General features: G+C 50.7%; 1 protein-coding gene across 2 annotated transcripts in view; it reads left to right on the forward strand.

Annotated features, from left to right (window-relative positions):
* The first annotated feature begins 1349 nt into the window (after positions 1-1349).
* The window catches only part of ddr2l (discoidin domain receptor family, member 2, like), a 106621-nt gene continuing 82329 nt past the window's right edge, over positions 1350-25641 (forward strand). Inside the window, exons 1-2 of one of the 2 annotated variants that reach the window (XM_072488140.1) lie at positions 1350-1497; positions 21089-21224. In XM_072488140.1, coding sequence (XP_072344241.1) covers positions 21161-21224 — 64 coding nt within the window. In that variant the 5' untranslated portion in view covers positions 1350-1497; positions 21089-21160. Of the gene's footprint in view, positions 1498-16869; positions 17143-21088; positions 21225-25641 lie in introns of those variants that run through there. The other variant, XM_072488141.1, reaches the window with a different exon arrangement.

Genomic DNA, 25641 nt, shown 5'->3' on the forward strand with positions numbered 1-25641 from the left:
CTAGGTCCCGGTTTAGGCCGTACTCATGTGTGCGGAACTTGGCTATAAATTTCTGCTCTGCGATTCTGCGTTGTAGAACATTCTGAAGGCCGCCTTGGAGAATGCTTCCCCGGATCTTAATCAGGTGTTGGAAAACTACTTACGGGTTAGAGGATGTGGGCGGCGTTACGGGGCTCGGGGCGGGCTCAGGTATAGTGGGCGGGGTTCAGCAGTTGTGGGCGGAGGCATGGAGACTGGGGGCGGAGTTACATGGTGGGGGCAGGGTAGATGATCATGGGCGGGGTTACGTGATTACGGGCGGGGTTACGGGTTGAGGGCTGGGTTACGTGGTGGGAACGGGGTTGCAGGGCAGATGATAGTGGGCGGGGTTACGTGATTATGGGTGGGGTTGGGAGGTGGGGGCGGGGTTACAGGGGGGTGTTACAAGGGAGATGATAGCGGGCAAGGTTACGTGATTATGGGCGGGGTTATGTGATTACGGGCGGGGTTACAGGGTGGGGCGCGCGGTGGGGGCGGGGTAGGTTGCGCAGTTTGGGTGGGGTAGGTTGCAAGGTGGGGGTGGGGTGCAGGTTGCGCGGTGGGGCGGGGAGGTTACGCGGTGGGGGCAGGTTGCGCGATGGGGGCGGGGACAGGATGCACCGGGGGGCGGGGGAGGTTGCGCGGTGGGGGAGGTTGCACGGGGGGGGGGCAGGTTGCGAGGTGGGAGCGGGGCAGGTTGCGGGTGGGGGCGGGGACAGGATGCTCCGGGGGGCGGGGCAGGTTGCGCGGTGGGGGCGGGGGAGGATGCACGGCGGGGAGGTTACGCGGTGGGGGCGGGGAGGTTACGCGGTGGGGGCAGGGCAGGTTGCGCGGTGGGGGCGGGGAGGTTACGCGGTGGGGGCAGGGCAGGTTGCGCGGTGGGGGCGGGGAGGTTACGCGGTGGGGGCAGGGCAGGTTGCGCGGGGGGCGGCTGGTTGCGCGGGGGGGCGGGGCTGGTTGCGCGGGGGGGCGGGGCTGGTTGCGCGGGGGGGCGGGGCTGGTTGCGCGGGGGCGGGGCTGGTTGCGCGGGGGGGCGGGGCTGTTTGCGCGGGGGGGGCGGGGCTGGTTGCGCGGGGGCGGGGCTGGTTGCGCGGGGGGGCGGGGCTGGTTGCGCGGGGGGGGCGGGGCTGGTTGCGCGGGGGGGCGGGGCTGGTTGCGCGGGGGGGGCGGGGCTGGTTGCGCGGGCGGGGGCGGGGCTGGTTGCGCGGGGGCGGGGCTGGTTGCGCGGGGGGGCGGGGCTGGTTGCGCGGGGGGGGGCGGGGCTGGTTGCGCGGGGGCGGGGCTGGTTGCGCGGGGGGGGCGGGGCTGGTTGCGCGGGGGCGGGGCTGGTTGCGCGGGGAGGCCGGGTTTTGGATCCCAGTTTCTGGAGCGGGAGCTGAGGCCGCGGCAGCGGGAGGTGGACAGAGTTTCAAGTAAAGCGGCCGCGGAGCAGCTCAGGCACTCCCCTCCCGGCTGTGGGAAAAGCCGGAGAATTGGAGGGTAAGTGACCGGGACCCGAGAGCGCGGACCGGGCACCGCGAGCCAGGCAGGCGGACTCAGCAACACCGGCAGAGCCGGACACTGGGTCCGGGGGTCGGTGGGACACTGGGTCCGGGGGTCGGTGGGACACTGGGTCCGGGGGTCGGTGGGACACTGGGTCCGGGGGTCGGTGGGACACTGGGTCCGGGGGTCGGTGGGACACTGGGTCCGGGGGCCGGTGGGACACTGGGTCCGGGGGCCGGTGGCTGATACTGGGTCCGGGGCTCGGAGCTGGACACTGGGTCCGGGGGTCGGTGGGACACTGGGTCCGGGGGTCGGTGGGACACTGGGTCCGGGGCTCGGAGCTGGACACTGGGTCAGGGGGTCGGTGGGACACTGGGTCCGGGGGTCGGTGGGACACTGGGTCAGGGGGTCGGTGGGACACTGGGTCAGGGGGTCGGTGGGACACTGGGTCAGGGGGTCGGTGGCTGATACTGGGTCCGGGGCTCGGAGCTGGACACTGGGTCCGGGGCTCGGAGCTGGACACTGGGTCAGGGGGTCGGTGGGACACTGGGTCCGGGGGCCGGTGGGACACTGGGTCCGGGGCTCGGAGCTGGACACTGGGTCCGGGGCTCGGAGCTGGACACTGGGTCCGGGGCTCGGAGCTGGACACTGGGTCCGGGGCTCGGAGCTGGACACTGGGTCCGGGGCTCGGAGCTGGACACTGGGTCCGGGGGCCGGTGGGACACTGGGTCCGGGGGCCGGTGGCTGATACTGGGTCCGGGGCTCGGAGCTGGACACTGGGTCCGGGGGCCGGTGGGACACTGGGTCAGGGGGCCGGTGGGACACTGGGTCAGGGGGCCGGTGGGACACTGGGTCAGGGGGTCGGTGGGACACTGGGTCAGGGGGTCGGTGGGACACTGGGTCCGGGGGCCGGTGGGACACTGGGTCCGGGGGCCGGTGGGACACTGGGTCAGGGGGCCGGTGGGACACTGGGTCCGGGGGCCGGTGGGACACTGGGTCCGGGGGCCGGTGGGACACTGGGTCCGGGGGCCGGTGGCTGATACTGGGTCCGGGGCTCGGAGCTGGACACTGGGTCCGGGGGCCGGTGGCTGATACTGGGTCCGGGGCTCGGAGCTGGACACTGGGTCCGGGGGTCAGTGGGACACTGGGTCAGGGGGTCGGTGCTGGACACTGGGTCCGGGGGTCAGTGGGACACTGGGTCCGGGGGTTGGTGCTGGACACTGGATCCGGGGGTCGGTGGGACACTGGGTCCAGGGGTCGGTGCTGGACACTGGATCCGGGGGTCGGTGCTGGACACTGGGCTTAGGGTAAGAGCCGGGCGCTGGGCTCTTTGAGCCAGACACTGGGCCCGGAATTCGGTGCCTGACACTGGGTCCAGGGGTTGGTGCCTGACTCTGGAACCGGAGAGACGGCATAAGAACTAGGAGCAGGAGTAGGCCATCTGGCCCCTCGAGCCTGCTCCACCATTTAATGAGATCATGGCTGATCTTTGTGGACTCAGCTCCACTCTCCGGCCCGTACACCATATCCCCAAATCCCTTTATTCTTTAGAAAGGCATCTATCTTTTTCTTAAAAACGTTTAAAGAAGGAGCCTCAACTGCTTCACTGGGCACGCGGTCGGTGCCGGACACTGGGCTCTCAAAGCTGGACACTGGGCCACCAGAGCTGGACACCTGGCACACAGTCGGTGCTGGACACTGGGTCCGGGGGTCGGTGCTGGACACTGGGCTTAGGGTAAGAGCCGGGCGCTGGGCTCTTTGAGCCAGACACTGGGCCTGGAGGTCGGTGCCTGATACTGGGTCCAGGGGTTGGTGCCTGACTCTGGGACCGGAGAGACGGACACTGGGCACGCGGTCGGTGCCGGACACTGGGCTCTCAGAACCAGACACTGGACCTGGGGGTCTGTGCTGGACACTGGGTCCAGGGTGACAGCAGGAGACCAGGCCCGGGGTTGGTGCCGGACACGGGGCCATCAAAGCTGGACACTGGGCCACCAGAGCTGGACACCTGGCACACAGTCGGTGCTGGACACTGGGCCTGGGGGTCTGTCCCTCTCACTAGGTCTGGGGTGACAGCAGGACACCGGACACGGGTCGGTGTTGGACACTGGGCCCTCAGAGCCGGACACCGGGCATGCGGTCAGTGCTGGGCCCGGGGACCGGTGCTGGCGACTTGGCCTGGGGCCAGTTCAGCAGCTGAGGAAAGACTTTGCTCCTTGTTACTTCTCGCCATTTTAACCAGAAAGCAATTTAGCCATTGGATCTGTATTGTGGTCGCATTAAGTTGCTGGACCAATGGAGGGACCAAAACCCTAGAGAGTGTGAAGGGTGAGAAAATATGAAGTAAATTGGATTTGGTAATGCGAGCTTCGATTTTGTGATGATGCAGTGAGAGTGATCTGGGGAAGAGAGCGATCTTACCAGCGTCAAGCCTCATCTGATCAAAGGCAATTTTTGGAGGGGGAGAAATTTTTCAATTTGGAATTAGCAGCCTTACAATTTGGTGCAAAACATTTTTATGTCGTCATTCAGGAGCACGTGGTAAGAAGATGTCGCTAGTAACGAAGCAGTGCAGCAGCCATTTGTGACGGTCATTGCATTCAGGAGACAAGGCTACTGTTCTGTAGCAGAGCCAATATAAACCACCAGAATGGGGCTATGGGTCAATTGTACAATAGTTGCCCAGGCACTCGGTCACTGGGTGTAGTAATCGGACTGCATAGGATACAAGATGTAGTAATTGGACTGTGTAGTATACAGGGTCTGATAATCGGACTGCATGGGATACAGGATGCAATAATCGGACTGCGTGGGATACGATACAATGATCGGAATGCCTGGGATACAAGCTGCGGTAATCGGACTGCGTGGGATACAGAGTGTGGTAATCTGATTGCGTGGGATCCAGTGTGTGGTAATCGGACTGCGTGGGATACAGTGTGTGGTAATCGGACTGCCTGGGATACAAGCTGTGGTAATCAAACTGTGTGGGAATACAGAGTGTAGTAATTGGACTGCCTGGGATACAGGGTGTAGTGATCGGACTGCGTTGGATGCAGGGTGCAGTAATTGCTCTGCGTGGATACAGGTGTAGTAATTGGGCTGCATGGGATACAGGGTGTAGTAATTGGGCTGCGTGGGATACAGGGTGTAGTAATCGGACTGCGTGGATACAGGTGCAGTAATCGGACTGCTTGGGATACAGGGGGCGGTAATGGAACTGCGTGGGATATAGGGTGCCGTAATCGGACTGCGAGGGATACAGGGTGCGGTAATGGGACTGCATGGGATACAGGGTCTGATAAACCGACTGTGTGGGATATAGGTTATGGTAATCGGACTGTGTGGGATACAGGGTGCATTAATAGGACTGTGTGGTATACAGGGCGTAGTAATCGGATTGCGTGGGATACAAGGTGCGGTAATGGGACTGCATGGGATACAGAGTTTGATAAACAAACTATGGAAAACAGGATACGGTAATCGGACTGCATATGATACGGTGCAATATATGTTCTGCATGGGATACAGCATGTAATATATATACTGCGTGGGATACAAGTTCTGATAATCGGACTGCGTGTGATACAGGTCTGGTAGTCAAACTGCGTGGGATACAGGATGTAATATACATACTGCATGGGATACGGGTCTGGTAATCGGACTGGGTGGGACACAGGTTCTGGTAATGTGACTGTGTGGGATACAGGGTGGTGGTAATGATACTGTATGGGATACGGGGTCTGATAATCAGACTGCTTGGGATACAGGGTGCGGTAATGGAACTGCGTGCGATGCAGGCTGTGGTAATCGGACTGCGTGCGATACAGGCTGTGGTAATCTGATTGCGAGCGATACAGGCTGTGGAAATCGGACTGCGTGGGATACTGGCTGTGGTAATCGGACTGCTTGGGATACAGGCTGTGATAATCAGACTGCTTGGGATACAGGCTGTGGAAATCGGACTGCGTGGGATACAGGCTGTGGTAATCGGACTGCTTGGGATACAGGGTGCGGTAAAGGGACTGCGTGCGATACAGGCTGTGGTAATCGGACTGCTTGGGATACAGGGTGCGGTAAAGGGACTGCGTGGGATTAAGGGTGTGGTAATCAGACTCCGTGGGATACAGGGTGTAGTACGGACTGCGTTGGATACAGGGTGTGGTAATCGGACTGCGTGGGTTACTGGGTGTAGTAATCGGATTGAATGGGTTACAGGGCGTATCCGTGGGATACAGGGTGTAGTACAGACTGCGTTGGATACAGGGTGTGGCAATCGACTGCGTGGGTTACTGGGTGTAGTAATCGGACTGAATGGGTTACAGGGTGTATCCGTGGGATACAGGGTGTAGTACGGACTGCGTGGGTTACAGGATGTGGTAATCCGACTCTGTGGGATACTGGGTGTAGTATGGACTGCGTTGGATACAGGGTGTGGTAATCAGACTGTGGGTTACAGGGTGTAGTAATCGGACTGCGTGGGATACAGGGTATAGTAATCTGACTGCATGGGATACAGGGTGTGGTAATCGGACTCCGTGGGATACATGATGCCGTTATCGGACTGCATGGGATTCGGTGTGGTTATCAAACTGGGAGATACAGGATGTAGTAATGGACTGCATGGATTCAGGGCCCTCTGCTCCTAATTCGTCTGGAAGTATGTGCCCGATAATGTTTCACCCCCTTGCTTATGAAGAATCTATCCACCTCTGCGTCAACACTGTATCCACACATGTCGCTCTGAGAGAAAATATTTGTCCTCATTTCTCTATTAAATGGGCAACCACATATTTAGATTCTCCCACAAGAACATCCTCTCCACAACCACCCTATCAATACCCCTCAGGATCAAGTTTTCCATCAAGTTGCCTCTTTTCTCCAGTGGATACAAACCTAATCTCTCCAACCTTTCTCCACAAGACACCCCGCCCATTCCTGGTATTCCTGGTGGTACTACACCCTGTAACCCACAGTCTGATTACCACACCCTGTATCCAACGCAGTCCATACTACATCCAGTAAACCTTCTCTGAACTTTCTCGAACACATTTGCATCTTTCTTTACACGTGTGGTCTAATGCTCTGTACAGCTGAAGTATAACCTCCCTACTTTTGATATAAATTCCCCTTGCAAGAAATAATATTCTATTAGCTTTTTAATTACCTGCTGTACCTGATGATGAGTTCTGCAATCTCACTATTTAGATAATAAGCTTTTTTATTCTTTCTGTTAAAATGGAGAATTTCACATTTCACCACATTATACCCCATTGGCCAATTCTTTGCCCACTCATTTAACCCCTCTGTCCATTTGTAGCCTTCGCATATCCACTTCACAATTCACTTTCCTACCTATCGGATTTAGCAACTATACCGTCAACTTCGTCCAAGTCATTTTGTATAAATTATAAAAAGTTGAGGCCTGTACTGATCCCTGTGGCACGCCCCTCATCGCATTCTGTCAACCAGAAAATGGCCCATTTGTGCCAACATTCTGTTAGCCAAACTTTGATCCACTGGAATGTTGTCCTTTAATGGTGGAGTGTTTGGGTGGAGGTAGCAGCACCCAGTCCAGGATAAGGGAACAGACGCAGTAACCTGGCTGCTGTGGCAGTGGGACAGTTTTCAAGCAGAATGACGCTCTGCCATTGCAGGGTTTTTGCAGGCAGGCACACATGGGGCTGGCTGGTGGGTACAGTGAGCCTGGCATGAGTTAGCACTCAAGACTGTGGATTTTGGATCACAGGCTAGAGGGGAGCAGCAGTGGGAGGGTTTGTGAAATGGTTAATGATAGGTAAATGAGAGACTCTCGCGCGGATTGTAATATAGAGGAGCTAATGAATCAGTGATGTTGCGGGGTCGAATAAAATGCTGATGTTGATGATAGGTCGGGTAGGGTGTAGAAAATTCCACTCAAGGCTGAGCCTCCCTCGTATCAATGTGAACTGGCTGTTAGGGAGATTTCAGAAGTCAGAACAAAATGTACTCCCTGCATTGTGTATCAGTGTGGATGGATGCCAGTGAAGAGGGAGTTCGGGACACAGTTCTCCCAATATCAAGGGTGGAAGGGTTGAAGTTGGAAAAGGAGATCTGTACAAGAGGAGGCACTGGGAACAGACAAGGTCAGTGGTAGGGAGGTAGTAGGAGGATGGTGAATGGCACTTGGTGCAAGTTAAGACATGGGTAACAGTTTTAAATAAGTTCAAGTGGACGGAGAGTCGAATATGGGAATACAGCCAAGGGTGCGATTGGATAGTTGAGTCCAGAGGCATGGATGAAATTGAGGGCCATGTTGAGATGTGGATTGAAAACGCTGAACATTTGGCTATGGCTTTGTTGGAACCTGATTATGATGCGATTAGGCAAGAATTAGGAAGCATAAGATGGGAACAGAAACTGTCAGGAAAAGGCACAAATGAAAAGTGGAGCTTGTTCAAGCAACAAGCACTACGTGTCCTTGATAGGTATGTCCCTGTCAAGCAAGGAGGAAATGGCCGTGTGAGGGAACCATGGTTCACAAAAGAGGTTGAATGTCTTGTCAAGAGGAAAAAGGAAGAGTATGTAAGGATGAGAAAACAAGGTTCAGTTGGGTCGCTTGAGGGTTACAAGGTAGCAAGGAATGAGCTGAGAAAAGGGCTTAGAAGAGCTAGGAGGAGGCATGAGAAGTCCTTGGCGGGTCGGATCAAGGAAAACCCCAAGGCTTTTTACTGTTACGTGAGAAATAAAAGAATGACCAGGGTGAGGTTAGGGCCAGTCAAGGACAGTAGTGGGAACATGTGCATGGAGTCAGAAGAGATAGGAGAGGCGTTGAATGAATACTTTTCTTCAGTGTTCACCAAGGAGAGGGGCCATGTTTTAGTGGATGAGAGTGTGATACAGGCGGGTAGGCTGGAGGAGGTAGATGTTCAGAGGAAGGATGTATTAGCAATTTTGAAAAACCTTAGGGTCGACAAGTCCCCTGGACCAGATCGGATATATCCTAGGATTCTTTGAGAGGCAAGGAATGAGATTGCAGAGCCTTTGGCTTTGATCTTTGGGTCCTCATTGTCCACTGGGATAGTGCCAGAGGACTGGAGAGTGGCGAATGTTGTTCCTCTGTTCAGGAAAAGGAATAGGAATGACCCTGGTAATTAGGCCGGTTAGTCTTTCTTCGGTGGTTGGTAAGTTAATGGAAAAGGTCCTGAAGGATAGGATTTATGACCATTTGGAAAGATGCAGCTTAATCCGGGATAGCCAACACGGATTCGTGAAGGGTAAGTCTTGCCTTACAAATTTGATTGAATTCTTTGAGGAGGTAACTAAGTGTGTAGATGAAGGTAGAGCAGTTGATGTTATATACATGGATTTTAGTAAGGCATTTGATAAGGTTCCCCATGGTCGGCTCATGAAGAAAGTAAGGAGGTTTGGGATAGAGGGAAATTTGGCCAACTGGCTGTCACATAGAAGACAGGGTGGTGGTGGATGGAAAATTTTCAGACTGGAGGCCAGTTACCAGCGGTGTACCACAGGATCAGTGCTGGGTCCTCTGCTATTTGTGATTTTTATCAATGACTTGGAGGAGGGGGCTGAAGGGTGGGTCAGTAAATTTGCTGATGACACCAAGATTGGTGGAGTAGTGGATGAGGTGGAGGGCTGTTGTAGGCTGCAAAGAGACATTGATAGGATGCAGAGCTGGGCCAAAAAATGGCAGATGGAGTTTAACCCTGATAAGTGCGAGGTGATTCATTTTGGTAGAAAAAATTTGAATGCGGATTACAGGGTCAATGGCAGGGTTCTGAGGAATGTGGAGGAACAGAGAGATCTTGGGGTTCATGTCCACAGATCTCTGAAGGTTGCCACTCAAGTGGATAGAGCCGTGAAGAAGGCCTATAGTGTGTTACCGTTTATTAACAGGGGGCTTGAGTTTAAGAGCCGTGGGGTTATGCTGCAACTGTACATGACCCTGGTGAGACCACATTTAGAGTATTATGTGCAGTTCATGTCACCTCACTATAGGAAGGATGTGGAAGCATTGGAAAGGGTGCAAAGGAGATTTACCAGGATAGGTCTTGTGAGGAAAGGTTGAGGGAGCAAGGGCTTTTCTCCTTTGAGTGGAGGATGAGAGGCGACTTAATAGAGGTTTATAAGATGATGAGGGGGATAGATAGAGTGGACGTTCAGAGACTATTTCCTCGGGTGGATGAAGCTGTTACAAGGGGGCATAACCAAAAGGTTCAGGATGGGAGATATAGGAGGGATGTCCGAGGTAGGTTCTTTACTCAGAGAATGGTTAGGGTGTGGAATGGACTGCCTGCTGTGATAGTGGAGACGGACACTTTAGGAGCTTTCAAGCGGTTATTGGATAGGCACATGGAGCACACCAGAATGACAGGGAGTGAGATAGCCTGATCTTGGTTTCGGACAAGGCTTGGCACAACATCGAGGGCCGAAGGGCCTGTTCTGTGCTGTACTGTTCTATGTTCTACGATTCTCAAACTTTGTAGGAATTTGCTGACAATATTCTTGTTTGGCACGACATTGATTTATTTCCTAGAAGCGAGTAAATGAGTCTGAAGCTGATCTGCACATCATGTGGGCACCGACAACTGGTACTAAACCCAAAGTCCAAGGTGGGCACAGCACTGTTGCTCTGAGGCCCACTAACTGCTGAACATACATTGTATTTTGTTTGTTGACGGGATGCGAGTGTCACGGTTAGGCCACCATTTATTGCCCATCCCTAGTTACCCTTGAGAAGGTGGTGTTGAGCTACCTCCTTGAACCACTGCAGTCCATGTGGTGTAGGTATATCCCCAGTACTGTTAGGGAGGGAGTTCCAGGATTTTGACACAGTGACAGTGGAGGAACGGGGAAATATTTCCAAGTCAGGATGGTGAGTGTCTTGAAGCGGAACCTCAAGGTTCCCAGTTACCTGCTGCTCTCGTCCTTCTGGGTGGTAGAAGTTTTGGGTTTGGGCAGTGTTGTCTAAGGAGCCTTAGTGAGTTGCTACAGCCCATCTTGTAGATGGTGCACACTGCTGCCACTGTGTGTTGGTGGTAAAGGGGGTGGATGTTAAAGGTGATGGTTGGGATGCAAATCAAGTGGGCTGCTTTGTCCTGGGGTGTTGTCGAGTTTCTTGAATGTTGTTGGATTTGCACTCATCTAGGCAAGTGGAGAGTATTCCATTACTCTCCTGACTTGAGCCTTGTAGATGGTGGGCAGGCTTTTTGGAATCAGGAGGTAAGTTTCTCATCGCAGAATTCCCAACCTCTGACCTGCTCCTGAAGCCACAGTATTTATGAGGCTGAATCCTGTTCAGTTTCTGGTTAATGGTAGAACCCCAGGATGTTGATAGTGTGGGATTCAGCGATAGTAATGCCATTGAATTTAAAGGGGTGATGGTTAGATTCTCTGTATTGTTGGAGATGGTCATTGGCTGGCACTTGCGTGGGGTGAATGTAACTTGCCACTTGCCATCCCAAGCTTCGATATTGTCCAGGTCTTTCTGCATTTGGACATGGACTCTTTCAGTATCTGAGGAGTTGTGAATGGACTGAACATCGTACAATTATCAGTGAACATCCCCACATCTGACCTTTTGATGGAGGGAAGATCATATTGATGAAGCAGCTGAAGATGGTTGGGCCTAGAACACTACCCTGAGGAACCCCTACAGTGATGTCCTGGAGCTGAGATGATTGACCTCAAACCACCACAACCATCTTGCTCTGCCAGGTATGACTCCAACCCGTGGAGAGTTTCCTCCCTGATTCCCATTGACTCCAGTTTAGCTAGGGCTCCTTGAAGCCATACTCGATCAAATGCTGCCTTGATGTAAAGGCAGTCACTCTCATCTTTAGATTTCAGCTCTTTTGTCCATGTTTGAACCAAGGCTGTAATGAGGTCAGGAGCTAAGTGACACTTGTGGAACTGAAACAGAGTTGGTGCGCAGCTTATTGTTAAGTAAGTGCATTGTTGATGAACCCTTCCATCACTTTACTGATGATTGAGTGTAGACTGAGTGTAGACTGATGGGGCGGCAATTGGCTTGGTTGGATTTGTTGTGGACACAACATACCTGGGCAATTTTCCAGTGTTGGAGCTGTGCTGGAACAGCTTGTCTAGGGGCATGTCAAGTTCTGGAGCACTAATCTTCAGTGCTATTGCAGGAATATTGTCAGGGTCCTCATCCTTTGCAATGTCTTCAGCCACTTCTTGATATAAAGTAGGTGAATTGAATTGTCTGAAGACTGGCATCTGTGATGCTGGGGACCTCCGGAGGAGACCGAGATGGATCATCCACTCGATGCTTCTGGCTGAAGGTTATTGCAAATGCTTCAGCCTTGTCTTTTCCACTGATGTGCTGGGCTCCTCCATCATTGAAGATGAGGACATTTGTCGAGCCTCCTCCTCCAGTGAGTTGTTTAATTGTCCACTACCATTCACGACTGGATGCTGCATGATTGCAGTGCTTAGATTTGATCCATTGGTCGTGGGATTGCTTAGCTCTGTCTGTTACATGCTGTTTATTCTGTCTGGCACAAGTATCCTGAATTGTAGATTCACCAAGTTGACACCTCATTTTTAGGTATGCCTAGTGCTGCTCCTGGCATGCTCTCCTGCACTCTTCATTGAACCAGGGTTGATCCCTGGCTTGATGATAACGGTAGGATATGCCGGACTGTGAGGTTACAGATTGTGGTTGGAGACAAATCTGCTGTTGGTGACGGTCCACAGAGCCTCGTGGATGCTCAGTTGTGAGTTGTTGGACCTACACTACATGGGTGCAGATATAGCCTTGTCTCTTGATTGCAGTGGGGGCTGAAAGTGTAGGTGTGATTTAGGCACATGGATGTTCTGAGGTTGCTTCTACTCCTTTGTGCCCAGTTCTCCTGTTGCTATTTGGCTCCGTGATTGTGCGATAAGATGTGCGGATGACACTATATTGGCTTGTATTGCAGCCAGTGAAGCAGACTATTGTGTTGACGTCTCTGGCTTGAGGCCAGGAGAAGGCACTCCGCATACAGCCTTGTTTATCTGACAGAAAGAACTCCGTTACTGAGGCGGACTTTTGGCATGTTAAGTGTATTTATGTTTGAAACGGTTGTGGTACTTGTCATTGAGATACCAGCTACTCCGGTACTGCTCACTGAGGAGAGAAGCAGTACCTCTGTGTATTGGACGGTTCACCCACCCCTCTCCGAGAACCCCTCCCCCGATCCCTTCTTTGTTTGGGAAGGGTAATCACACAAGATGGTGATGGTGTGACTGACACTGATTGAAAATGGCTAGAGTTTTATGGATTTTGTAAAGTTGGTTGGACAGGTGTGCAAATACAGTGGGAGGGCCCAGAATGGGCCTGCCCGAAGCTAGGACAGTAAACCCTGACCCAATCCAGAAACATCTAGGCAGGTGAACGACAACGCAGCCTCAATTAGCCTGCTGAAACCTGTTCAGCCTTGGACAAGCTGGCCAATGAAGCCCAACCCCAGCCAGCCAGTGAATCCAAATCCCAACCCCAGCCAGACAGTGGATCCAAATCCCAACCCCAGCCAGACAGTGGATCCAAATCCTAACCCCAGCCAGACAGTGAATCCAAATCCCAACCACAGCTAGACAGTGAATCCAAATCCCAACCCCAGCCAGACAGTGAATCCAAATCCCAACCCCAGCCAGACAGTGAATCCAAATCCCAACCCCAGCCAGACAGTGAATCCAAATCCCAACTCCAGCCAGACAGTGAATCCAAATCCCAACCCCTGCCAGACCGTGAATCCAAACCCCAACCAGACAGTGAATCCAAATCTCAACCACAGCCAGACCGTGAATCCAAATCCCAACCCCAGCAAGACAGTGAATCCAAATCCCAACCCCAGCCAGACCGTGGATCCAAATCCCAACCACAGCCAGAACAGTGATGCTGTTCTTATAGCCAGATCAGTAAAGCTAACTCCAGCCCCACCATTGAATTCTAACCCAGATGTTCAAGGGAATATTTTGTCCTCCATGTTCTCAGTGGTTTCCCAAAATCTCAGCAGTCAACCCTAGCTGTCCATGGAGCTGTTATTTCTATCTGAGTTCGTCGGTATGGTTCATGTGTGCCCATTGTAGTGTCTAATTTGCTGTCTGCAGCAAATACTGGACAGTGAGAAATCTGTTCTTAATTGTTCTTCCGGAAGCAGAGAAAATTAGGGCTTCCATTGGCCAGTGGGCAAATCCGAGTTGTGAGGTAAACTTGTAGCAAAAAGGGTAAAAGACAAAGTCGGGAGTATAATGGCCCACACATCCTGTCACTCAATTCCTATGTCTCGTGATTTTGTGGTCTACCCCATCAAACCCTTCTGAAGGTCTCTATTAGATCACCTCTCAGCCTTCCTTGCTCTAGAAAGAAAGTCCCAGTCTTCAGAACTGGTCGTCTTTCAGAGCGGGTTCAATGGCTGAAAACCACCTTGTGCTGTTAGGTAATTGAATCCAGGCGATCGTGGGATTAATGAGTGAGCATCTATAATCAAATTGTGGAAACCTTTGGCCTTTTACTCAAGATTTCTTGAAGAGAATGGATGTAGAGTTTTGAAGCAATTTCTGAATGCCTGACCTCAGTCAGTTTAAAGCTAATTGACAGCCGGTTAGCTCGGATGGTTAGAGCGTGGTACTAATAATGCCAAGATTGCTGCTTCAATTCCTGTACTGGCCAAGTAATTATAATCTTTATTGTCACAAGTAACACTGCAATGAAATTACTGTGAAAATCCCCAAGTCGCCACTTTCCGGCACCTGTTTCGGATACATGGAGGAAGAATTCAATGTCCAAATTACCTAACAGCACGTCTTTCGGGACTTGTGGGAGGAAACCAGAGGACATGAAGGAAACTCATGCAGACACAGAGAGAACGTGCAGACTCCACACAGACAGTGACCCAAGTCGGGACTCTGGCGCTGTGAAGCAACAGTGCAAACCACTGTGCTAACGTACAAGCGTTCTCCACCTCAAGGCAATCACATTGCTTGCTCTATGCAATTGAAATCTGGAAACAGATCTGCACCAGACTCAAAGATTCAGAATTAGTCCAGCTACCTGGCAGATATAGCTCTTGGGGCTAAAGGAATCAAGGGATATGAATGTGAGGTGGGATCGGGGTATTGAACTTGATGGTCAGCCATGATTATAATGAATGGTGGAACAGGCTCGAAGGTCTGAATCGCCTCTTCCTACTTCTATTTTCTATGTATCTTTCTATGAAACGTTCTTACCCAGAGAGTAGTCAGCATGTGGATCGCTCTAAAACATTGATTATTGAGGTGAATAGCATTGATTCATTTAAGGAAAAGCTAGATAATTACACGAGGGAGAAAGGGTTTAAAGGACATTCTGATAGGGTGAGATTAAGTGGGGGGAGTTACTTGCAGAGCATAAACACATGCATAGGCCAGATGAGCTGAATGGTCTATTTCTGTCCTGTACATTCCACATAATTAACTGCCTTATCTCCTGCCCGCTGTTTGCCATTGCACACTCCATCATAGGCCGTGCTCACTCTGTTGTCCGATGCCTAACTCCCAACACCACTTTATATCTTTCCTCTTCAGCACTGGTCAAAATTTTCCTCCCACTGCATTCTCACCTACTCTCATTCAACCTAGTACTTTCTCATAGTCCTGTCGTGTCTCACCAGCTGGGTGTGGAATACAGCCAAACCACCCAAAGGTGTTCAATCTCCCACTTGGCCTGTACAGTGAAGATCTGGGGAACACTTGAGCCTGCGACTTCAAGGTGCGGTTGAAAGCAACAAGCGATTGGAGCTTTATGAAAGAGGGTGTTCACGTGCTCCAAAGGCAACCCACTGCCCTCGAGCTCCATCGTGTCCCACATCCAGAGCGGGCAGCTGCCTCCAGGCAAGGAATAAACAGACTTGATTCTATATATACGGTAATGCTTGTCTTGGCAGTTATTTTGACCCACATGGTAATGGTTGTCTTGGCAGCCATTTTGACTAATGTCTTGTTAAAGTGATGACTGCTGGATGGTGGTGTGAGTCACATTTCAAAGGCATCATGGGAGGTGGGAGGCGGGAGCGGAGAGATGATGGGTTGGAGAGGACATTAAGGAAGGGTAGAATGATGTGCTTTGAAGTAAGAAAGCTCTGAAGAGAATCAATCTGGCCAGGCCATGAGAGAAATTGGGAAGAACCTTTACACACACTGTTGGGAATCTGAAATGCTCTCCCTCAAAAGGCCATGGATATTGGGGGTTAATTGTAGTTTTTAAGATTGAGAATTTTTTTGGAAAAGGATATCAAGAGATTTGAGTAAAGGTGAACCCCAAATGGAGTTTAGTCGCAGGGCAGCAGATCTAACTAAATGAACAAACAGGCCCGAGGGGCAGAATGGCCTCAAGTTTAATGTTACTAAGATACAAGGCAACGAGGAGCCATGAGCTCTTTCTGTGTAATGGCCTCGTGCTGTAGCACTGTACCAAAAGTATCTCTCCCCCCCCCCGCCCTCTGCTTTCTTGCATATCCCAGTCTGTTAAACTGCACAGATTCTGGTGGGGAGGGGAAGAGGGACTGACAGTGGAATTTGTGATGAACTTGTAGCAGAGGGAACCAATTCCATGACCTTAACCATCTGTTCAATCTTCTGGGCCCTGTTTTTTTGGCTTCTCTAAGTGAATCCTGCCTGAGTTCCCCAGGCAGCTCCAGTCTGATTGTGTTCAGGGTTTCAGCTGCAGTCAATTAGCCTGCGTCTCTTCCCCTCCCCCTCCTGGCTCTTCTCTCCAACCCCCCCACCCACTCCATGCAAAGCTTGCCATTAACACTTTAAGGCCCGAATGGCTGCAGCCATCGTCAGCTTTGTTCTGACAACCACATTGCATTCAGAACGGGACCAGAGGTGGGTGACTTCAGTACTGTGGAGAGACTGGTGAAGCTGGGATTGAAGCAGTGAAGGTTAAGGAGAGTTTTGATCGAGATATTTAAAGCTATGAAGTAAATAAGGAGAATCTGTTTGCACTGACAAAAGGGTCAGCAAGCAGAGGCCACAGATTTAATTTGACACAGCACAGTGACGAGGAGAAATTATTTTATGCCGAGAGTTGTTGTGGTTAGCAATATGCTTCCTTCAAGTAGGGTTGCCAACTGTGATTAAATGCAGCCCTGGAGGTTTTGTCATATGACTTAACCCACGCTCCAGCCACAATTTGGCCAATGCATTCATTGTGACGTGCGGCCTGCCTACGCCAATTGGAAGTCGAAAAGACTCATTAACCAATTGGATGATACTTGATTGTCAGCCAAACAGCCTTTGTTCCTCATTTTCCATTTTTTTAAATATCTGGTAAAGCGAAGTGTTCGAAGAAGAGAAAAAACAATTTTTTTCAACGTTTCGATGACTTTTCGCGAGGGTTGCACAGACCCTGGGCCAGTCCTGGGAGGGTTAAAACGATGGTAGAAGCAGGTTCAACAGCAACTTTCAGAAGGAAATTGGATAAATACTTGAAAAGGAGAAAGGGACTATCTTGAAATAGAGCAGTGGAACTAATTGGATAGCTCTTTCAAAGAATCAACAAAGGGCAAGATGGGATGAATGGCCTCCTGTGCTATACGATTCTAAGATAGGATCCCGAAAGCGTGGACATGCCTCACTATTGACACTGGGAAACAGGTAAAGCTGACAGCTATACATGCCCCCCTCTCTCTTTATCAGGGACTCGGTCACACACTCGGCCTCGTGTTCTGGTCTGTGTTCATTTCACCAGTCGCTTTAAGACATAGATAAGCCTCGCTCCTAATGCTGTGGTGCACAATATAAGGGGGCAAGGCAGTGGTAGGGGGAGGGGGGGAGCGGTAATATGTTAACGTGCATTGAGGATCAGTTGAAGGACAAAAATAGAGCTGCAATAAATGGGTCAGTATCAGGTTAGCAAACTGTTGCAAATGGACTGCGTAAGGGGCTGGAGCTTCAGTCATTTACAACTTATAGCAATGACTTTGATGAAGGGACTGGGAGGGTGGGCCATTTGTCCAAGTTTACCAATGATACACAAGTAATCTGTGAAGAGTCTGCAAAGGGTATAAATGTGGGAAAATGTGAGAGATTGTTCATTTTGGTAGGAAGATTACAAGAGCAGAATGTTTTTGAAAAAGTGACAAACTATGGAATGTTGGTTTTCAGAGTGAGTTGGGTGTGCTTGTTCGCTAAAACAGCAAGGAGTTAGACACATGGCACATTGGCCTCAACTACAATGGTGTTGGAGTATAAGAATAATGAAATCTTGCTGCAATTGTACATGGTTTTGGATAAGGGGGTAAGGACAAACAATGAGATGAGAAATTTCTTCATTCGAGGGTTGTGAATGTTTGGAATTCTCTATTCCAGAGTGCTGCTGTGGATGCACAATCAAAGAATATATTTGAGGTTAAGACCGATAGGTCTTTGGAGTGTTAAGGAAATCAAAAGACATAGGAATTGGGTGTAAAAGTAGAGCTGAGATCGGAGTTCAGACTTCTTGAACGATGGAGCAGGTTTGAGGGACCAATATGGCCTACTCTTAGTCCTGTTTCTTATGTTATTAGTGGATGGAGTGCTTAGAGCTTGAGGAGTCAGGAGTGTCTCACTGGTCCGTGGAGTTCAGACACTGGGACTCATCCCTTTTCGATGGACCATTGCATATGTACCGATTGATTCTGGGGAGGGAGTAGGGGGAGGGGGTGACAACGATACTTTGTGGACCATCATTGCTCAACTCCCTTTCCCCTATTCTTACTGGACTAGGTTAGGACCCCTCTCTCCCTGGTACTAGCGCATCCTGCAGGTGATGTGTAGTGTGGACAGGAATTGTCACAGAGCAGGAATTCTGGCTTGCATTATAGAGAAGCTGGGATACTAGCAATTTAAAATAAAAAGCAATCCTGAGCCCTGAACATCATATGCAACTGGGGGAACAAGGGACATGCGGCAATAAACGGGGAGGGAAATGGGAGCAGGATTTGGAAGTGATGTTTTCACATGGGGGTGCAAGGGTTAATTGATGTGAAATGGAGAATTAGAATGTGAGAATTTCCTGGGGGGAGGGGACAAAACAGTTCTGACCTGAACTGAGAGCACTGGAGTGGGGTGCAGGGCGGAGTGTCAGATTGGGCTGCAATGACATGGCGGCAAAGGCTGCCAGATTGAATCTGGAGAAGCACTGACTTGCCCCTCAATTATCGCTCCGATCTGCCCTGAAATCTTTTCACACTTTCAGTTTCCGTGCCGACCTGAATAATTAATTCCACATGTTCGCTCCCTGTGTAGAAACCAGTTAACCCCACACTTCCCGAAGACCATCTAAATTTCCAACACTACAAATGCCCTTTTACAACCTCCAAACACCTCTAAAAGCTTTACAGCCAGTGGGGCTCTTGAAGTGCGATCACTGTTGTAATGTGGGAAACCTGAGAGCAAATTTGCATACCGCAAACTCTCATGGACAACAATGTGATAATGACCAGATAGCCTGTTGTAGTGGGAGGCACGGTAGCACAGTGATAAGCACTGTGGCTTCACGGCGACAGGGTCCCGGGTACGATTCCCAGCTTGGGTCACTGTCTGTGTGGAGTCTGCACGTTCTCCCTGTGTCTGCGTGGGTTTCCACCGGGTGCTCCGCGGAGTTTCCTCCCACAAGTCCCAAAATATGTGCTGTTAGGTAACTAGGATATTCCGAATTCTCCCTCTGTGTACCTGAACAGGCGCCAGAATGTGGCGACTAGGGGCTTTTCACAGTAACTTCATTGCAGTGTTAATGTAAACCTACTTATGACAATGAAGATTATTAAAAAAATAATCCCCAGGATGTCCTTTTAAATGTTGCGTGGGGATCCTGTAAGTCCACCTGAGGAAGCAGTTACTGTCTCTATTTCACAGCTCCCACCTTTGCAGTGCAGTTCCCTCAATATTGCACTGAAGTGGAACTTAACCCGTGGCTGCCTGACTCTGAGGCTAGAGTGCTACCAACTGTGGCACTGCTTATTACCAGGATCCAATTTCGCTATTCCCTAAGAGTTTTAAGAAGTAATCAACCACAGATTCCTCATCTGTCCCTTGTAGATCAGTGATGTGCAGCAATAATTGTACAGGGCCTCATCAGGAAGCTGTGGCTTAATAGGAGCCTGGCATAATGGATGCTTCCAGGAGAAGCTCAGAGAGGTTGAAGATTGTCACGTCTGCTAGCTTCCTCCTCATGCACTAGGCACCCAGGGCAGTACCTATTGATGTGTTGCCTGATATTCAGACTCCAGTTTCATGTTCAGACCCTGTTTAATGTTCTCTTGCTTGCAGAAAAGATTGGTCTGGTGTTATGGAGAATGATAAGCCACAGTGAGCTCATAGTTAACTGTGTTCCCATGGAGTTCCGTTACAATGCTGACTCAAATTGTGATAAAAATAGTGGAGTCGGAGGACTTGGGAAATTAATTTGGCTCATGGGGCCAGGGAGTATGTACTTGGGGTGGGGGGAGGGACACACAGCCTGTTCAAGTATGCTGCTGGCACCCCCAGCACAATCGTCTGTCAGGTAACGTGTCCATATGTTAAAACAGAAAATGGTGGAAAAACACTGCCAGTCAGGCAGCATCTGTGGAGAGAGGAGCAGAGTTAACATTCCGAGTCTCTTCAGACTCCTGGTATTTCAGATTTCCAGCATCCACAGTATTTTGCTGTTATTTTTGTGTCTTTATGTTCATACTGATGCACAATGGACACATGAGGGGCGAAGGTTGAGATTGTCTGCAGTGTGGTGGATGGCAAACTCATTTCAACAAATGCATTGTCTACTTTCCACTAAACTAGCCGTTATGTTTAAACTGAAAGGAACAGAGAGCGTCGCTCTTTAACGTGGCTGGTGGGTAGTTAGTGAGTCAGCAGCTGGAATGCCCAGAACAGGCTGTGTATTTATCTAGAAGGAGACACTGGGATTAATGCTAAATTTTATTTGTCCGCAAGCTGACCTAAGTGCAGCCTGCTGACTGCAAAACACAAAAACAATAGCAGAGTCCATGATGTTGTCTCGTTCCACTCCTTCGTGCCACTACTGGTCTGTTCAGGAGTCATTGCCAAGGGAACGGTTTGACCAGCTTTCCCGGCCTCATTTCCAGGGCTGAAAAAGGCAGGAATGGGTTATGCACCCTCTGACCTCAGCACAGCGTCATTGGCAAATTGTTCAGGGCCTTTTAATTTCAGATGTGACATCAACCTGACAGGAAGGAGTCAACGAGCGCGGGAGAAGCTGGAAGGGATTTTGTGTAGGAATTTACTGAGTCCTGCCAAGCCTGTGTTTGCACAGTATTGACCAGAGCTATTCCATCCATCACTGAGTCAGGGGAGACTCAGTACTTGGACAACACAAAGGCCAGCAATGATGGAAACAAAGCTTGTTATTGTACAGCTGTGTGGGCACAGACACAGAAACACCCTCCAGCTTCATACTCAATGCTTGATATTCCTGCTGATTATTCCTTTTCTTCCATGGCTATTTATCCAGTTATCATCCTGTTTATTCCCTTCTTAATATTCTTGGTGATTATTCCCTGATTCCTGTTGCTGGTAACTATTCCATTTTCTTTTCTTACAGAGATGTAGTCCGGAACCTCGTTTGCTGCAAAGTCAACTCACTCTCGGCCTGAGCAGTGCTTTCCTACCAATAATGCTTTGGTGCTTCCTGCTGATGCTTCACTATCTTGGGAATTCTAAAGCTCAAGTCAATCCTGGTAAGAAATTCTGTGAATCTCCAATGTTTAGTAATCCTGTCCGGGTGATTTGCCCTGTCTCCTTATCAAGGGCTTCCACTAATCCAGTAAGCCACTGCATCACCCAGAACGTGATGGTCCGTCCTGTCCCTGTCCTTAACCCTTGAGACGAGTCAGCTGGTTTCCATGGGGGTAGTGTGGTTACTGCGGTGAGGGTTGATGCAGGGAAGGTTGCTTCTGGAATGATGCAGGGATTGCGGCTGTGAAGGTTTGATGGAGCTCCATTGGGATCCTGCCCCTTGCTGATTGACACTCAATTTGTTTATTACTGAAGATGTTAGCTGTAGTATAAGGGTCTGGCATATGGGTGAGTATAAAGGTTAAAGTGGGACTGAGAAAAGTACTGCCCACGCAATGATGTAAGAAGGCATAGGACCCAGATCCAAAGGTCAGTGTGGTTTGTACAGAGATGTGTGCAGACCTAAACATTGAGATGGATTCCTAGCTTGTACATTTTCCTGTACATGTGTAAATAGTAGTTAATAAAGACTTTGGGCTGACCTGCAGAAGACTATGGAGACGTTTTTTAAGACATACCGATCACAGCCCCCCAATATTGGCAGGCCTTCCTGAACCACTGGCGTGATAGACCTGAGAAGTTAGCTAGGCAGCTAAACATCAGCCATGTTTCTTTTTATTCTTTCATGGATTATGGGGCATTGCTGACGAGGCCAGCATTTGTTGTCCAGCCCTAATTGCCCTTCAAATGAGTGACTTGCTCGGCCATTGCAGAGGGCATTTAAGAATCATGGCATGGAATCTGGAGTCACATGTGAGTCAGACCAGGTGAGGATGGCAGATTTCTGTTCTTCAAGGAAATGAGTGAATCAGATGGGTTTTCACAACAATTGATGATGGTTGTCATGGTCACCATTATTGAGATCAGGTTTTTATTCCAGATTTATTCATTCATTTTTTTAAATAAATGTTTTTATTGGGTTTTTGAACAAAGTATATTTATCTTTATGTACACCGAATAAGAAATATATATATATATATATATATAATAATATATATACATATATAGAAATATATAGAAGAGAAGTGCACACCCAAACATATTTAAAAAAAAAGTAATAAAAAATAAAATAGAATAACTGTTAGGGTATTGTGCACCAGCTCAACAGCAGCAACTCTGTACAACTGGCAAAATTATTTACTGCACATAAGTAGGTGACTGTTTGTAAGGGGGGGGGGGGGGGGGGGGGTCGAGAGACTGGGGAAGTAAATATACATTTGGGTGCCGGAGAAACAATTACAGTGGGCAATACTCGAATGGGTCTGGTGTTGGTGTTGTCACTTGCTTCTCCCGGACGGATCTCGCTGCCGTTGTCGTCTCGCGCTCACCACCACTTCAGCCGTTCCTCCCGTCTTTCGTCTGTATTCTCCTTGTTCTCTGTTCCTGGAGATGCCAAGTTTGTTATCGTAACCCGTGCCCACCTTCCGGCTGTCATTCCCCTGCCTCCTCTTTCCCCCCCCCCCCCACCTCCCTGGTTCTCCTCTCTCTTGTTCCCTGTCCCTTCCCCCCCCCCCCCCCCCCCTTCCAATGGTTTGCCTTTCTTTCCTCTTAGGTTTAGCTGCCCCCCCCCCCCCCCCCGGGTCTATCTCTCCCTCTCATGCTTTGGCTACTTTCCCCTGATTCCTGGCTTACCTGGCTATTCTTCTGCTTGTTCGTTGACCCCAAACAGGTCCCGGAACTATTGGGTGAATGGCTCCCACGTTCTGTGGAAACCGTCGTCTGACCCTCGGATGGCGAATTTGATTTTCTCCATTTGGAGAGATTCCGAGAGGTCGGACAGCCAGTCTGCAGCTTTGGGTGGTGCTGCTGACCGCCAGCCGAACAGGATTCTACAGCGGGCGATCAGGGAGGCAAAGGCAAGGGCGTCCGCCCTCCTCTCCAGGAATAGATCTGGCTGGTCTGAAACCCCGAAGACCACCACTTTGGACATTGCCTCGAAGAAGACTGTCCAGTACCCTGCAAGTCTGGGGCAAGATCAGAACATGTGGGCGTGGTTGGCCGGGCCTTCTTGGCACCTTTCACATCTATCCTCCACCTCCGGGAAGAACCTACTCATACGGGTTCTTGTTAAGTGGGCTCTGTGTACCATCTTTAGCTGCGTCAAGCTGAGCCTTGCGTACGTGGAGGTGGTGTTGACCCTGTGCAATGCTTCGCTCCAGAATCCACACCCTATTTAAATTCCCAGGGCCTCCTCCCATTTCTTTCTTGTTGCGTCCAGTACAGTGTTGGCCCTCTCTACCAGTTGGTCATACATGTCGCTACAGTTTCCTTTATCTAGTACGCTTGCGTCCAGTAACTCTTCCAGTAATGTCTGTCGTGGCGGTTGTGGGTACGTCCTTGTCTCCTTTCGTAGGAAGTTTTTGAGTTGTAGATACCGTAGCTCGTTCCCCCGGCTAGCTGGAATTTTTCTGTCAGTTCGTCCAGTGTTGTGATCCTGCCGTCCATGTATAGGTCCCTGACTGTCAGTATCCCTCTGTCCTGCCCCACCTTTTGAAGGTGGCATCAGTCAGTGCTGGTGTGAACCTATGGTTGTTGCAGATGGGAGCTTTGTCCGACATTTTGGTCAGGCCAAATTGCTGCCGTAGTTGGTTCCAGGATTGGAGGGTGGCTATCACCACCGGGCTGCTGGAGTGTTTTTTGGGTGGGGATGGGAGTGCCACCGTGGCGAGGGCCCGGAGAGAGGTGCTCATGCAGGAGGCCTCTTCCACGCGCACCCACTCGGCTTCTGGCTCCTTGATCAATCCCCTTATTCGCTTGGCCGTCGCCGCCCAGTGGTAGAATTGTAGGTTTGGGAGGGCTAGCCCCCTCCCTGGATTTTGTTTTTTGTAGGACCTTCTTTGGGCTCCTAGCATTCCCCCCCCCCCCCCCCCCCCCATACGAACGCCATAATTAGTTTGTCCAGTGCTTTGAAAAAGGCCTTGGGGATGTAGATCGGAATGGATCGAAGTAGGAAGAGGTACCTGGGCAGTACGTTCATTTTGATCATCTGGACTCCCCCCGCGAGGGAGAGTGGGAGTGTGTTCCATCTCCGCAGGTCCTTTTTTACTTCCTCCGTCAGACTGGTGAGGTTCCATTTGTGGATCCCTTTCCAGTCATGGGTTATTTGGATCCCCAGATAGCGGAATTTGTGTTGGGCTTGTTTAAACAACAGTCCCATTAGTGCTGCCCCCCCCCCCTACTTGTGGGTGTACCGGGAAGATCTCGCTTTTGCTCATGTTGAGTTTGTAGCCCGGGAAGGCGCTAAACTCTTTCAGGAGCGCGATGATTCCGTCCATGCTGCTTTGTGGGTCCGAAATGTAGAGGAGCAGGTCATCTGCATAGAGTGAGACTCTGTGCTCTCTGCTGCCCCTTCGTATCCCCCTCCAGCTTTTTGCTGCTCTGAGCACGATTGCTAGTGGTTCGCTCGCTAGAGCGAACAGCAGCGGGGACAGTGGGCATCCTTGTCTGGTGCCCCTGTGCAGCTGGAAGTATCGGGAGTTGGTGTTGTTGGTCCGTACGCTTGCCCTGAGAGCATTGTATAGGAGCTTTACCCAGGAGGTGAACCCTGTTCCAAGCCCAAACCGTTCCAGTACCTCTATGAGGTATTTCCATTCGACTCTGTCAAAGGCCTTTTCTGCATCTAGGGAGATGATCATCTCTGGTGTTCTCTCCCCGGAGGGGGTCATTATCACGTTCAGCAGGCGCCTGATGTTCGAGGTAAGCTGTCTACCTTTGACAAAGCCCGTCTGGTCCTCTGCGACCACCTCAGGTACACAGTCTTCTAGCCTTTTGGCTAGAACCTTGGCCAGTATTTTGGCATCTGCGTTCAGCAGTGAGATGGGTCTGTATGACCCACATTCCGTTGGGTCTTTGTTTTTCTTAGGTATCAGCGAGATTGAGGCCTGTGCTAGCGTGGGTGGCAGTGTGCCCCTAGCTAGCGAGTCTGTGAACATCTCCTGCAGGTGCGGGGCCAGTGCTGTCGCAAATGTTTTGTAGAAGTCCGCCGGGAACTCATCTGGTCCTGGCCCCTTTCCCGCCTGCATGGAGCTAATGCTGTCCATGATCTCTCCCAGTGCTAGTGGTGCTTCCAGGCCCCGTTTTCTGCCCTCCCCCACGACTGGAATGTCCAGTCCATCAAGGAACCGTTTCATCCCGGACTCCTCCATTGGGGGCTCTGAGGTGTACAGCCCTTGGTAGAAAGCCTTGAAGGTTTTGTTGATCTTTTCTGGTTCTGTTTCTAATGTGCCTCTGGTTTCCCTGAATTGTGCAATTTCTCTGGTGGCTGCCTGCTTTCTCACCTGGTGTGCCACCAGGCGGCTGGCTTTGTCTTCGTGTTCGTATAGGGTGCCACATGCCTGGCGGAGTTGGTGCACTGCTTTC

Source organism: Scyliorhinus torazame, chromosome 22 (assembly GCF_047496885.1).
Source record: "Scyliorhinus torazame isolate Kashiwa2021f chromosome 22, sScyTor2.1, whole genome shotgun sequence".
Classification (NCBI taxonomy): Eukaryota; Metazoa; Chordata; class Chondrichthyes; order Carcharhiniformes; family Scyliorhinidae; genus Scyliorhinus; species Scyliorhinus torazame.